This window comes from Tenrec ecaudatus, chromosome 11 (assembly GCF_050624435.1).
Source record: "Tenrec ecaudatus isolate mTenEca1 chromosome 11, mTenEca1.hap1, whole genome shotgun sequence".
NCBI lineage: Eukaryota > Metazoa > Chordata > Mammalia > Afrosoricida > Tenrecidae > Tenrec > Tenrec ecaudatus.
In genome coordinates, this window is record NC_134540.1 from 103,123,803 (window position 1) to 103,139,488 (window position 15,686).

Here is a 15,686-nt window from a genome sequence, read left to right on the forward strand (position 1 = left end):
ACAAGAGAGTCAGTTCTCTTTGAACTCCAGGGAATGCCTGTGTTCTTCCACGGGTGGTGAGCACAGGCCCATATTACGGGCACCAGCAAGGTTGCACTTTCTCCAATGACTCAGGAATATCCTTCTGTTAGCTCCAGGAGTTCCTTGGTTTGTCACATGATAATTCCAATCTGTAATCTCGTCCTCACATGGCTGTGTTGTACAAGGACACCGCCATGTTGGATAATAGTCCACCTTCTTCCAGTATAAGCACAAACTAACTGATTATACCTGCAGAGATGTTACTTCCCAATAAGGTCCTATTCATAGGCACTGGAAGTTAGATCTGCAACTTTTTTTTTAGACAAATCTTAATCCAGTACACATTTACTATCTTATATTTCTATAGCTCAGAAGCTGCAAGATTTATTGCACTGAACTAATCCAAGATGTCAGCCAGCTACAGTACTTTCTGGAGGCTCTGGGTGGGGTGACTCTGTTTCCTTGCCTTTCCAAATTCTCAAGGTTATCTACATTCATTGTTTCATGGGCCCTTCTTCCAATTTATTGGATCCAAAGTATGTAATCTCTCTAATCATAGTTGCCAGATTCTCCCCTCAAGGCTCATTATAGTAGGTGGAACACACCTGAACAATACATGTCCGCCTGAGTCACATTTGGAGCCTTAATTTCCTTTTGGCATGTAATCTAACATATTCACAAAAGCTAGAGGTGAGCACATGAAAATCTTTGGAAAGCCATTATTTCATGTACAGAGAACAACTATGTAGAACATTGCTGGAAGATGATGGAAGGTGAAAGAAAGCATTTCCCATTGGCTGTAATACAGGGATGTAAAAGAGAGTTATGTCAGATGGTAGGATCATGAAAACAGGATGAAATATTAAATGAGGGAGATTAAAGATAGATTTTTCTCTTAATAATGACTGCAAGAAAGCTGGAAATAGAATTACTGAATCATTATTAATGACGCATTACTTTTGTTGGAGGAATTGATGTCTATACCCTGAATCTACCTGGTTGGAGTAAGAACTTTGTGGTCAAATCCCAAGAGTCATTTGTTCATGTCTTAAGCCTGAGAGAAAAAGACAGAGGAAATAATAGTAACAAGTCAAAACCAATTAAGAAGAACCTTGTTAACTGAAAATATAAAAGTAAGGTAAATAGCAAATAGAGATCCAGCAAATCTTACTGTTCATTTCAATGTTTTTCCTTAATGATAATTACCATGTGGTTTTAGATAGACATGTCCCAGAATAATTAATAATCTGATCATTGTGTTTCTAATAAGTACTGGCTAGAAACTTGATGCTGGCCCAAGTAATATATTTCAAATCTGTTCCTATTACAAGCAAAATACTTCAAAATACTCTGAGTGCAAGTGAGCATTGTAGTTAAATGAGGATTTCTGCAAATATGAAAGAAAATAAGGAATCTAAATAGAAAACAATAATATTTATAACATAATAAAAAATCATGATAAGAATGAGTGATTATCTTGTTTCTGATACTATTCTGAGCGTTGTACATTAGCTCATTACACATTAGCTGTTTTGACCACCAAGACACCCCTGTGAAGGAGGTATAATTATCACCACTTTAAAAATCAGTGAACTATGGCAGAAATTTAAATTTCAACCTTGACAGTATACATGTCTCCAACTACCGATAACAATAGGTAACACTCACCTAGTACTTTTTGTGTGTCTGGGACTATCCTAAGTACCTTGCAGATGTGAATCATTAAATTTATGTGGGATCAATATTTGAGCCACAATAGACACCAAGGCAGACTAATTCCAGTCTCACTATCCACATAACTGAAAAGTGAGGTTTGGATGCCTATCCATGTAGAAAAAAACTGGGATTGTTTTCTTTTTTAAACCAAATTATTATTGTTGCTGTTGTTACATATAAAAAAACATTGATTTTAACGGATTATTCAAACTTTACCTCTCAGGACTTCATCATACCCTCCTCGTATATTAATGTGATTAAGTTTTCTTTTAGCTACAAATATCTAAAAACAAAAACTTCTCTCCATGTCGTGTGCCAAAATGTTTTTATTCCTTTAGCAATTTTCTGTAATTGCATTTTTTCATGCCAGAAATTTGGTACATGCTTATGATATTAGATATTAATGATTATTACATATTTTTGTTGTTGCCATGAAGTGCCCTCTAGTGGGTTCCGACTCATGGTCACCTTATGTACAGCTGAAGGTTGTGCCATGCTTCTGATTGTTGTATGTTTGAGCCCAATCTTGCAGCTACTAGGCCATTCTCTCTCAAGGGTCTTCCTCTTTGGGCTGTCCTCCCAGTTTACCAACCGTGATGTCATTGTCCAGGAACAGGGCCCTCCTGCTAGCATGTCCACCAAGGACATGATATGGAGTCTACTTATCCTCGCTTTCTGCCTGTACTTCTTCCAAAACAGATGTGCTGCTTCTTTTATTTTTATTGCACACATGTTATATTCTAGCTGTGAGACTAAAGCATTGATCACTTTATTTTACTCATAGTTGCACAAGTTTTGCTTTTAATTACAATCACTCACTCTTAGAGTCAAGCTGGATCATTTGCTATATACATGAGTATGAAAAGAAGATAAGTAAGAGGCAGGTTCTGTTGAAAACAACTTCCTGGCCACCCTTAGAGGTATTTTCCACACTTGGATCTTTCTCTTTCGTTTTGCTTATAATGTCCAAAGGATTAATTTAGAATTACTGGTCAGAGGGAGACATGACTCGACGGTTGTTTCCTGTTGGGTGTCATCAAGTCGGATCTGACCCATAGCACCCCTAAGTACAACAGAAGGGCACACTGCCTGCTCCCTCACCAGCTCACAGTTATGTTCTGCTGGAGCCCACTGTTGCGGCCACTCTGTTAATCCATCTTGCTGAAGGTCTTCCTTCTTTTTTTACCCAGCTAATTTACCAAGCATGATGTCCTTCTCCGGAGATTTGTCTCTCTTAACAACCTGTCCAAAGGATGTGAGAGAGTCTCACCATCCTTGCCCTTAGGAGCATAATGACTGAAAAACAAACAAACAAAAACGGGCAAGGGGATACTAGATGTTGTGTGGTGGGGGTGGGGAAGGGGGGTTTGACCTTGAGAAGCCAAGACATTGCAGGGAGTTCAGCAGCAGAGTCTAGAATCATATCATATTTGGAGAAGTATCAGATTTGATATGTATCATATTTGCAGAAGTAAGCAGCCAAAGTTCATGAAAGAAATTATTCAAGAAAAATAATGTGACCCAACAGTTCTACTCCAATTGACCATAAATTACTGGGACGGAGTTCATTGTGCAGTTGCTCCTCATTTGGAAATATATAGAAAGGGCTACTATAAAAAGCATGATTTTAGAAGTCTTATAAAATCATGCCACCTAGCCCTGGCTTCTGTACAAATATGAATTGCCTTAGATGGCGGCCGAGTTAGGCCCATTTTTATTTGATACAGAATCAGATTTAAGAACCATCCTTCCTATAATCACCTCTATTGCTTTCAAGAGAGCCATTACTTATCTAAGTGTTTCCGCATCAAATTAAACTCCAGTTTGCGCTCAAGAAAGATGAAAAGGGAATCGCCACTTTCCTAAAGGAACTTAGTATTTCTAGAATGTCATCCAGTCACCTCATAGTCTCACTTCTCCTTCTGATGTGACGCCTTTAGTTCTTTTAATGAGAGTAGAGATACCAGGAGCATTAGGGGAAGGTGGGGGGAGACAGGGGGAATCGATCACCAGGATCAACATATAACCCCATCTCAGAGGGTTGAACAACAGAAAAACGGGTGAAGGGAAACAGAGGACAATGTAAGATATGAAAGTAATAATCTATAATTTATCAAGAATTCATGAGGGTGGGAGGGCAGGGGAGTGGGGAAATGTGGAGCTGATATCAAGGGTTCAAGTAGAAAAAAATGCTTTGAAAATGATGATGGCAGCATACATACAAATGTGTTCGACACAATGGATAAATGTATGAATCATGATAAAAGATGTAAGAGCCCCCAATAAAAGTATTTAATAAAAAAATCTCTTAAAATGTCTGGTTTTCTTCCTAAACGACATGTATGTAATATAGCAGAAAGTTGAGTGTAATTTATGAGTCATAGTAGTGTACCATACAAAAATTGACCAGCATCATGTAACATTAATAAGAAGTGAAGAAGTAAAAGGCTGTGTCCACAGTCGGAGATATTTTGCAAATATCAAAGAATCCCCAGGCAAGTTAACTTTCCTTGAAAAAAATCTATAGAGATATTTCTTCCTTCACTTATCTGAGTCTTAATCTTTAAGAACATAAAAGTCATAATACTATTCTGATTAAGAGCTATTTTGAGGATGAATGGGGTATCATTTGAAAATGTGTGAGACTTCTGAATCACGAATCTTGCAACTGTGTCCACATACTATAGTTATTAATAGAGTGATTGGATTATTCATTTTAATCAGTGTTTGCAATTATTAAAATGGTCTAACCCTTCCCTGTATTTTTCACAGAAATGTAACCTGGAATAGCCTTGCGATCCCAGATACACATTGCTCCCCAGAATTAGAGGAAGGCTACCAGTGTCCACCAGGATTTCAATGCATGGATCTTGAGGATCTGGGACTTAAACGGCAAGAGCTGGGTTACAGTGGCTTCAACGAGATAGGTCTGTTTTACTGGTAAAACACATTTTCATTTTTTATTTTAATATGCATATGGACTAGGGATAACTGTTATATAATTGATATTTCAAGGCAATGCTAGCTACAGTGTTTAAGTAACACAAACATAAATTTTAATTCTATGTCTATATTGTTTGTTTACTGTACCCTATAGCCTCAAACATCAATCTTTATGTTACGTTAAATGTATCTGATTTAGACCGTTTTAATTACAGCATTTAAGAATATTGTTGAACAAGGCCTTGAGATTTCCAATACACAAGTAAAGCACACTTTTCTAAGTCACTAGTCGGCCAGGTGAGTCGTAATCATTGTAATGCTAGGGCAGGAGGAGGTCATGGAAGTTGAAATCCACTCCCGGAACAGAGGAGTGCTGACTTAATAGCTTTGAATTATGTGCGAAGTACAGGATGAAAACAGGGAAAAGGAAGGGTATAGGGTGGGAGAGAGGACAAAAAATGGGTGGTTTATCTTGAGAAAACAATAAATATACAAAATTTATACAAACGTGTATACAAATTTGTGTATCAATGTACTAAAAGTAAAATTGCTCCACGGGGGACAAAAACCCCCTTGATTCCTGACCTCTTTGGTAAGTGTGGGAGAAGCTAACGAAGGATGAACAGTAAAACTGAAGGGGGCTTGGCATTTTAATGATATGAAATTCATTTCAAATATGGAAAAGGATCAACATGTAAGAGATGTGCGGAAAACACTTGTACATGAACAGGATTGCTAAAATGTGGACATTTCCTCTTGATTTGCCCTCTTCACCTCTGAAATCTTATGCCAACAGACATAGTAATGAATGGACTTAGCCCCTGTCACTTAGACAATATGATTCTATTTATTACAATTCCATTCAACTGTACATATTTCATTTTTAAAACACAAAGTCTATGGAATTCTAAAAATTAATGTGACATTTTGAGAATACTTATTAGACTCATTAAAAACATTAGATTGTACTTGTTGAGAAGCCAAGTAGAGATTTCCTGGCTTTTCAAATGATTGTAAACCTCCATGGGTGAGCAGTACATGGGGAGCTTTCACAGTCAGGAAGTACCAACAGCCTCTGGCCTCTGTAGATGGCTTATGTTGAGCGTAGCCATTAGAATTTCCAACATCACAACAAACACCTGCTGAATCCTTCTTCCCATCAGGCTTCATTGGGTCCAACTTCAAAACGGTGTGACACAAAATGGTGTAGCAGACTCTGAACTAGTATGGAAGGTGTAAAAAGAATAAGTGAAGGCCTTGAATCGACTGTGGCATATTCTTCTGATTTATGAAGTAATTGAAAGGTCACAGTCTGTATATTGAATGTACCATTGAAGTTGGGCTGAGAGCACAAATAATCGTGTTTTTTTATGTGAATTTAAAATAAAAACCTCTCTTTAAAATTTCATATTTAAGAGGTCCTCATGATGAAAACAAAGTGAATTTCCAGCATTGTATTTACCTGTAATCTTTTGGCTCTCTTAAGTGATATATATTCCACTTCTCCAAGAAACAAGAAGCCGTTAGCTGTGGAGCCTTCCAGTTCGCTGTACTCCCTTTGATAGCTCCTTCTTTGTAAGCAATTTTACACCCTTCCCTCGGTCTCAAATACAGAGAGAGCTGTTGTGACAGCTCCAATGCCTTTCAAGGATGAAGAGGGCATCTCAGGTGTCACCTGGGAGATGAGATACATTGATCCAGTTAGCTGCTTTGAAAATGTCCCAATTCTAACAGGGGGCACAGTCGTGATGGACTTTGCAGTCACCAGCCTTTCCTTTTAAGTGCTAACAGGCTGAATCCATATGTCCCACGGAGAGGGACTGGTATTCTGAGGATGATTGAAGACCTTGTAGAGCACAAGATCCTGAGACAACCGTTCCCAGAACACTTTCCTCTAATCCTTTAGAATCATATTACTAAAGCCAAACATGCCCTGACCATTTAAACAAAGCAAGGGCACCAGTATTCAAAAGGCAGTGTGATGCTCAAGGGATATCATCTTTCTTTACTGTAACTTATAACGACGTTAGCTAATTAGGGTGTGATCTTCCTCTTCCACAATACAGTCTTCCTACAAAGAGGACCACACCTAGAAGAAATTTGTCCATGGGCAATGACCCTCACTAAAGTAGTGATCTTACTGTAGTTGGATTGTTTATTTGCACATTTATATACTTTGAAGGACTTAGACCCCTGGAAAACAGAAAGGGTATCATTTCATCTCGTCTCCAGGGTTTACCGTTGGCCCTAGATCACATGGTATTATCCTCTGTCAATGTTTACTAATGAACTGAGCAAAGTTTATCTACATGTGAATTCATTGCTAACTAGTCATATTTCTGTTAGAGCCATAATTGACTTAGATCCATAATGAAAAGTAAATTGTGTCCATGGTGTTCTCATTCCTCATTTTGTCTCTTTGTCCTGGCAGTCTCCATTAGCCTTGGAGCCTACCATTTAAGCTTACTGTGGTTTTGTCCACAATTTTATTCTCATATGATGTCTTGATTCATTATCATTGCTTGATTAATGATTAAATAATGAAATGTTGACTTTGGACTATCATCAAAATGAACACTATAGTTTCTATTGAAGTTGATAGCTACTGCTTAATATTAATGTGTCTATTGCTAGACCAGAAAGAGGTAATTTTCTGACATTTATAAAAATAAAGTTCTTATGGAAATAAAGCCAATGCTTCCTTAAAATTAGGAATATAAATTAATTATTACACATATGTGGTTATTTATATATGCCCACAGTTGATTTAAAACCAAGGTTGCAGGGAGGAGACGAACCAGTCAGGGTGCAGGATAGCAATGATGAAACATAAAACTTTCCTCTAGTTCTTAAATGCTTCCTCTCCCCCTGCCCCATCCACTCTCATGATCCCAATTATACCTTACAAATCTGGCTACATCAGACGATGGACACTGGTACAGATAGTAACTGGAAACACAGGGAATCCAGGACAGATGACCCCTTCAGGACCAGTGGGGAGAGTGGTGATACCGGGAGGGTGGCAGGAAGGTGGGGTAGAAAGGGGGAACTGATTACAAGGATCTCCATATAACCTCCTCCCTGGCGGACAGACAACAGAAAAGTGGGTGAAGGGAGATGTCAGACAGTGTAAGATATGACACAATAATAATTTATAAATTATCAAGGGTTCATGAGGGAGAGGAAAAGGGGAGGGAGGGGGAAACTGAGGAGCCAGTATGAAGGGCTCAAGTAGAAAGGCAATGTTTTGAGAATGATGATGGCAACAAATGTACAAAATGTGCTCGACACAATGGATGTATGTATGGATTGTAATAAGAGTTGTACGAGCCCCCAATAAAATTTTAAAACAGTAAAAAAAATCTCAAACCATAATTAGATATCTAGTTATGTACATATATATACTCATACAAAGAAATCCAATTATTCAAATCTATACACTAACTACTAAAGCTAATGATGAAATTAAATATTTCTATTAATATTTTCACTCTGAAATTGATCAAACACACAAGCGAGATGCATTGGAAATTATTGGTGATTCGAGTGTGAAAGTTGGAGTCCAAGAGGAAAGATCAATGGTGGGAAAATATGGCGTACAGGATAATAGTGAAGCAGGAGATCAAATGGTAGAATTTTGAAAAATCAGTCACATCTTCATTGAAAACACATTTTTTGTAACTAACAGAAACGGGACCATACACGTGAGTTCACAAGGTGGAAGACAAGAATCAAATTGGCTACATCTGTGGGAGACTATGGAGAAGCTCCATCAGCAGCCGAAACGAAGCCGGGGATGTATTGTGGCACATACACAGGCCATCAAGTGCTCAGATCGACGTTCAGCTAGAAATTGGAGAAAAATGGTAAAAGCCCATGAGAGCCAAAATACAAACTTGAGTCTATCCCATCTGAATTTTGAGAATACCACAAAAGTAAATTTGACTCATTGGAGACTAAAGATAGAAGACGTAATGGGCTGCTGGGTGGGGGGCAGGGGGGCAATTTGAACACCTTGCACGTGGAAAGCAAAAGATCACGAAGAAGAAAAGAAACAAAGAAAATACCAAAGTGGAATAAGAAGAGCCTGAACTGGGCTCATGATAATAGAGTATCTAGAGCAAATTGAAGAAATGATCAAGTGAAAGAACTGAAAAATTTTTTCAGAGGACAGCTTGAGAAGCTACATTAAGTAATATGATGACATGTGCAAGACTTAGAGGTAGAAGGTCTTCTATTTTTCAGTATGTGTCATGCTGAAAGAGCGAAAGAATGAATCTAAGCCTGGAGTTGCAATATTGAAAGAATTTATCAGCAAAATATTAAAAATGCAAGAAGTATCAAAAGAAAATTAAAGGCATTCTAAGAGCCAATGTACTTAAAAGAATTAGTTGACATTCATCCATTTAAAGGGCTAGCATATAATAAAGAACCAACAGCACTGGAGGAAGAAGTTGAAGTACACTTGAAGCATTATTAGCCAAAAACAAGGTTCAGGAATTGATGGAATACCAATTATACTGCTTACACAAGCTTATGTAGCACTGGAAGAACTCACTCCGTAGTACAAAGAAATATGGAAGCAAAGTACAAAGCAATAGTACAAAGAAATCTGGCCAACTGACTGGAAGACATCCATATTTTTTGGATGTCTTAAAAAAGATGATCGAAAGAATGTAGAAATTATAAAACTATATTTTAATATCATATGCAAGTAAAAGCATGCTAAAGATAAATCAAAAATAGCTGCAGGAATACATTATCTAAGAGCTACCAGAATTTAAGCTGGATTTCGAAGACATGGCAGTAGGGATATAGATGTTGGTTGAAAGCAGGAAATACCAAAAAGATATTTCCTTGTGTTTTACTTACTAGGCAAAGGCATTCCACTGTGTGGATCTTAACAAAGAATGGATAGCATTAAGAAGAGAATTCACAACCTTAAGTATTCTCCTGTGGAACCACTGCATGGGCAGAGGCAGCCTTTGGGAGAGAACAAGGGAAAACTGCACAGTCTTAAACTAGGAATAGTGTGCATGAGGGTTGTATTCCTTCAACTTGCTTGTTCAGCGTGTACCCTGAGTAAATAAGCAGAGAAACTGGATTGTATATAAAAGAACCCTGCATCAGGTTTGGGAGGAGGAGTATTAACAACCTTCCACGTGCTCACGACACTCCCTTACTAGTTGAAAGTGATGAGGACTGGAAACGTGCTGATGAAGATCAGCCTTCAGTCTCTAGAACGAATTGCAACTCAATGTAAAGAAGATAGAATTCTCATAACAGAGTCAGTAGATACGCCCTGATAATGGAGAAAAGGTTGAAGTTGCCAAGGATTATATCTTACTCCCATTTGCAATCAATGTTCATGGAAGGAGTAATCAAGAAATTAAATGATATATACTATTAGGTACATCTGCCGCACCAGACCTCTTTAAAGTCTTGGAAAATAAAGATGCCACTTTCAAAAGTCAGGTGTGCCTGACCCAAACCATGATGCTTTCAGTTGCCTTGTGTGCAAGTGATTGTTGATATTAAAAGGGGCAGACTGCGGAAGAATCAATACAATTAATTACAGTGCTGATAAAGAATATTGAAAGTAACATGGGCTGCCCAAACAAATCTGTATTCAAAAGCACTTTTGAATCATAACAAGCCTATGTAGTGTTATGAGGCTTTATAAATCTTTGCAGGAGTATATAACCCCATCTTTCTTCTGGAGAATTGAGTTTACTCTTCTTTGAAATTGTAATTCAATAGATGAAGCAATTAGGAGTGATCTGGTCCCATACATATTTATAACTAAAGTAGCCCTGTGGGACATTTCTGTTCTATAGAGATACTCTGAGTTGGAATTGATTTCACAGCATAAAACAACAGCATGCATATTTTCTACATAATGCATTACAAAGTTTTAAAATTTAACAAAAAATAATTCAAGATAATGTTATTGATCATGCCCCAGGAGATTATTTTTATAAGTAACAATAAATTTAATTTATTGAGATCTTGATTCTATTTTTCAAATGAAAGGCAGTAAAAATATATATTTCATCATCTGAAAAAAAGTATATCATCTGAAGAAAGTATATATTTGAAAAGGATATGAGTTGATGAGCTTATGGGAGAATTCAGCTTGGAACACATGATTGAAGGTAATGATCTTGTGGTTTGCATCATTTCTCTCCTGAGCCAGGGAAGCCAGCTTGGGAAAAGCAATTGACCTCCATTGCTTAAATCCCCCAGCTGTAACTGACAAGTATACATATCTCATTGTGATGAGTACATAAGAAACCACATTTAGAAGAGTATCTAGTATGGAACACACTCACTTATCAGGAAATCATGGATGCAACCACACCATCCTAATGCATCGTTGTGTATTGAGAAAACAAAACCGATCCAGCTAAGTGTGGACAGGACACAGATACTTGCAGATTAAGGCATCTGCTTGTATCATTATCTTTTGTGTGCAGTAGTTTATTACTTAGGAAGAATTACGGGAATGGGGCAAGGTGAACTCACAAATGCCTTGTACCCATTTAACTATATCAAATAATATATTGTACCTAGCAATTAATAAGAATATAAGGCAGTGTGGCACTGTGGATCAGGCAATAGACTGCTGCTCTCAAAGTCTACATGTATAGCCCACGAGGCATTCCCCAGGAGAAAGAGGAGGCTGACCGCTTCAGAAAGGTTTACAGTCCTGGATCCCTACAAAGGGTCCCTGGGTCAGAACGAACCCCATGGCCGTGGGTTTAATTTTTTGGTCGAATCAAAATAGACCTTTCCAGAAAGAAAAATGTTGATGTTGTTCGGCTTTAGCCTTCAGGAATTGAAGATTCCTCTTTTACCATTCACAAATGGTGTTCACATCCCTGCTTTATCTGTTTAGAATTTTATGGATATTTGTCCTGTGCCCCTCGAGTGTCCACAGCCACACAGTGTCTGACACACACACATTGACTCTATGTATCCCTGTATACTTGAGTGTTTGCATTAATCAGGTCAATGAGACAATTCCTTTTCGCTTGGCACTCTAGAAGCAGCCGCTCTTTCACCGAGGCTTACACAAAGTGCATTCAGGAGGCTGAGCAGACCCTATAGACCAGTTATTTCACACATTCTCAAACTCTTAGTGTCTTGTTTCCTGACCTCCTGTAAATCTCTGTGCCAGCAGATGACTGACAACCCTCCTTATTTCTGAATCACCCCCTTCCATCGGTAGCGTCTTTCTGTTTGACTAGTCGCTCATTCTTAAATATGCTTAACAAACACATCCTCGCAAACACATGAATCCTGGCCTTCCCAAGCCCACTAAGGGAATGTAAGTGAAAGATTCCAAAGTCTGTTCCATGGACATACAGATTCCATGATCACAGGCAGTGTTTGTGAGGAGGTGGGTATCAAGCACTCTGTGAACAATTTTAGGGCCACGTGACACCTAAAGTTTGCACTGTGAAAGTAACTTCCAACATATACTATTTAGAAAATGTGCAATCCTATCCTATTTTCTACACAAGAACCTTGGTGGCAAACTGGTACTGACTGGGCTGCTAACCAGAAAGTTGGAAGTTCAAAACTACCCAGCTGCTGCTCCTCGGGAGAATGATGAAACTTTCTACTCTAGTCAATAGTTACAGTCTCTGAAACCTACATGGCAGTTCTACTCTGTCCTACAGGGCTATGCTGAATCAGAGTTAACTCAGTGGCAGTCAGGTTGGTTTTTGTTTATTGTTTTCTATTTTCTACATAATTGCTCCCTTTTAGTCTCATTTCTTCTCTGGTGTCCTGTGCTTGCAAACATGTGTGACATATACGTTGAGAAACAAAAGAGAACTCATTGAAATGACAAGCATTAAGATCTGGGAAACCCCACGCGGCAAAGTGGTTTGTTATGGAGAAGCCCCGAATCGTGTGAGCATTGCAGAGTGCGCCTGGGCAGAGAACCAACTCATCTCAGAGCTCACAGACTCCCAAGGCCACGTGCTGTCACCCCAAACTTTTTAAAATTCCAGATCAGTGTTTAATAAAGAAGAAAACTCAAGAAATAATTTAAAAGGCTTTGCTGTGTAGCAGAACATGAACATAGCTCGGGGGTGATTGGTTGCTGATGGAGAAGACACTTTTCCTTTTGTAAATAAAAAAATGGATGTGATGTGCCAGTTAGCGAAATACAATAAACCTAGCGCACACAGACAAAGACAGAAAACGCTGTAAAACTGGCAATTTACTTGTCATGATCTTTCTAAAGTAGGTAAGGAAGTTGGCACAGGAGATGACTGAAATAAATATTCAGGTGGTTGTGTGAACCATGTGTTCATTGTAAAGTGAGGTGAAAACAAAACATGTTCAGTTAGCGACGCACTGACCCTGGAAGTCACAGAGGAAGGAAATGGATCGCAGGCAGTTTGAATTTTTTTCCCTTTAGTCCATATAATTATCCAAATAAAAGTTGAAAGATCATTTTAAAAAATAAATTTCAGAATGAATTCTTACGGGTTAAAACAACTTAAATCTGTTTAAAAAATCAATGTGGGATCAAATTCTAAAATAATTCTAAAATTCAAAGAAGAGTCATTTATTAATACATTTTCAATACCATATGGGGAATATATAGTAGACTTTTTTTTTATTCATGCACAAAAATCAAAGGTAACCCCAGGAAAGAGCAAAAAGCTATGCCTTTATGGTAACTAATTGTCCAACAGCCAGTCTTTATTATTGTAATTACTACTATTACTCATGGCCTCTAATGCTACCATTTATTGACAGCTTATTATGTATTTGGCAGGAGACAAGAAGCTTTCCATCCATTATGTATTTAGTCCTGCACATTAGTGCATAAAATAACACTACCCTCAATTGATAAGTGCAGAGATTAAGATGAGAAACAATTACTCTACCTAAAGCCATCTATCAGCTGCATCTGGGATGCAGTATTTGCTGGTTTTTGTGTGGAGTGAAAGCCTGGACTCTCAACTATGAGCCCTGCGTGACTTTGAAGTCGGCCTTGAGCAATATTCACTCCTTTTGGCTTATCAAGACAGCCAGACCATCCTAGCGCATCCTTCCCAGGGACGGGATAGGTCCTCCAGCACCCCAACCTACCAGTTATCTTTGTCTTCTTGTCCTGAAGTCTTCAGGGAGGAAGGTTGAATGTGAAAGAAAGGAGTAAATCCCACTGTAAAACTCAGGGCCACTCAAAGTTGTTCTCTTGTCTTACTTCTAATTGTTTGCACACCATGGGAAATAAATAAATAGGAAAAAAAACCCAACCAAACTAACATAATTATACACATAAAAATGCTCAGTGACTGTATGAATAGTAATAGAAAGAAGAATATACTTCTTGTTGTTCGGTCCAGTTCACTCTGACTTGTAGCCATCCAGTGTACACCTGAACAAAATACTGCATAGTCTGGTAACATCCTAACAATTGTTCTGCTGTTTGAGAACATTGTTGAAGTACCTTGTCAATCCATCTGCTGAAGGTTGTCCTCAAAACGACCCTCTACTTCATCAAGCAAGATGTTCAATTCTAGCTACTGATCTTTCCTAATAATGTGACCAAAGTACTTTCTCCAAGACAGCTTTGTTTGTTCTTCTGTCAGCTGACTCTGCTTTCAATATTGTGTGATAGCACCATAATTCAAATGCATCAATTCTTCTGTGGTTTTCCTTATTCTTTGTCCAAATTTCCAATGCAATTGAGGCTATTGAAAATGCTATGGCATGGATATGAAAAACCTTAATCCCCAAAGTAACATCTTTACAACTCTTTAAGGAGAACTTGTGTAGTATTTGCCCGATGCAAGACATAGTTTGATATCTTAAATATGTTTCTATGTGCACTCATTGTAAGTCGAAATAAACTTAAATACTTTACAACTTCACTCTTTTTTTTGTTTATCATGATGCTTTTGGGCCAATAGTGAGGATTTCTTTTTTTTAACCCGGAAAGAAAATCCATGTGGAAGTTGCAGTCCTTGATCTCCAACAGAGTAATTTAAGTCCTCTTAGCTTCCTTCAAGCAAAGTCATGCCATCTGCATATCATGGGCAGTTAATTAACCTTCTTCCAATCCTATTCTTCATGTGGTCCAGCTTCTTGGATTATTTGCTCAACATAAAGGTTGAATAATTATAGTGAATGAATATAGCCTTGTCACACAGATTTTATGATTTTAAGCTATGCAATTTTCCCTTGATCCAACTACAGGCTCTACATTTGCAAAAATGTTCTGAAATTCCCATTCTTACTCAATATTATCCATAGTTTGTAATGATACAGTCAATAAAACACAAGTAAACATCTTTCTAATATTTTCTACTTTAACCCGAGTTATATGATATCAACAGTTATATAGTTAAGTCCAATTGGAATTCCACTCCAATTGGAATTACATTGACAGGCAGCTCCCTGTCAGTGTATTGCTGGGGATTGCTGGGGCCTTTGTTAAATGATGTTTAGCCAAACCGGTACCACATATATATGATATTGATGATACTCTTCAATCAGGTCCACATTTTGTTGGGGTCACCTTTCTTTCACATGGGCACAAACATGGATCTACTGGTATCAAAGGCAAGGTAGATCTCTTCCAAGTTTCTTGGTATAGAGGACGAATTCTCCCAGTGTTTCAAACACTTGTTGAAATATTTCAATAACTATTCCATCAATTCCTGGGGCCTTGTTTCAGCTAAAGCCTTCAAAGCAGCTTTCTTTACCACCATTGATTCTTGACTGGTGACCAGATGTCCCGCTTTTGTAGGGACAGTCCCAATTTTTAACAATTTTTCCTGTGTTCCAGGGCACTTTAAAAAAAGTCCAGATTTTTGGAAAGAATGCAAGACAAGCTAGGGTATATGTTTTTTGGCTCATTGTGGCTATTTCGCCAGGATATGAGTTTTATCAATGGTGTCTCTCTGGTGTCCCGCTTTACCAATGTTAAAATCTGACCACCTTTGTATTATGCCCACCTGGCCGATAAACACATGTGG

The 15,686-nt window shown here is 38.1% G+C and overlaps 1 protein-coding gene across 2 annotated transcripts in view; it reads left to right on the forward strand.

The window, feature by feature from the left end:
- The window catches only part of NALCN (sodium leak channel, non-selective), a 436,823-nt gene that overhangs the window by 61,591 nt on the left and 359,546 nt on the right, over window positions 1-15,686 (forward strand). For both annotated transcript variants that reach the window (XM_075562611.1, XM_075562612.1), the window contains exon 6: window positions 4,510-4,664. In XM_075562611.1, the coding sequence (XP_075418726.1) occupies window positions 4,510-4,664 (155 nt within the window). The remainder of the gene's footprint in view (window positions 1-4,509; window positions 4,665-15,686) is intronic.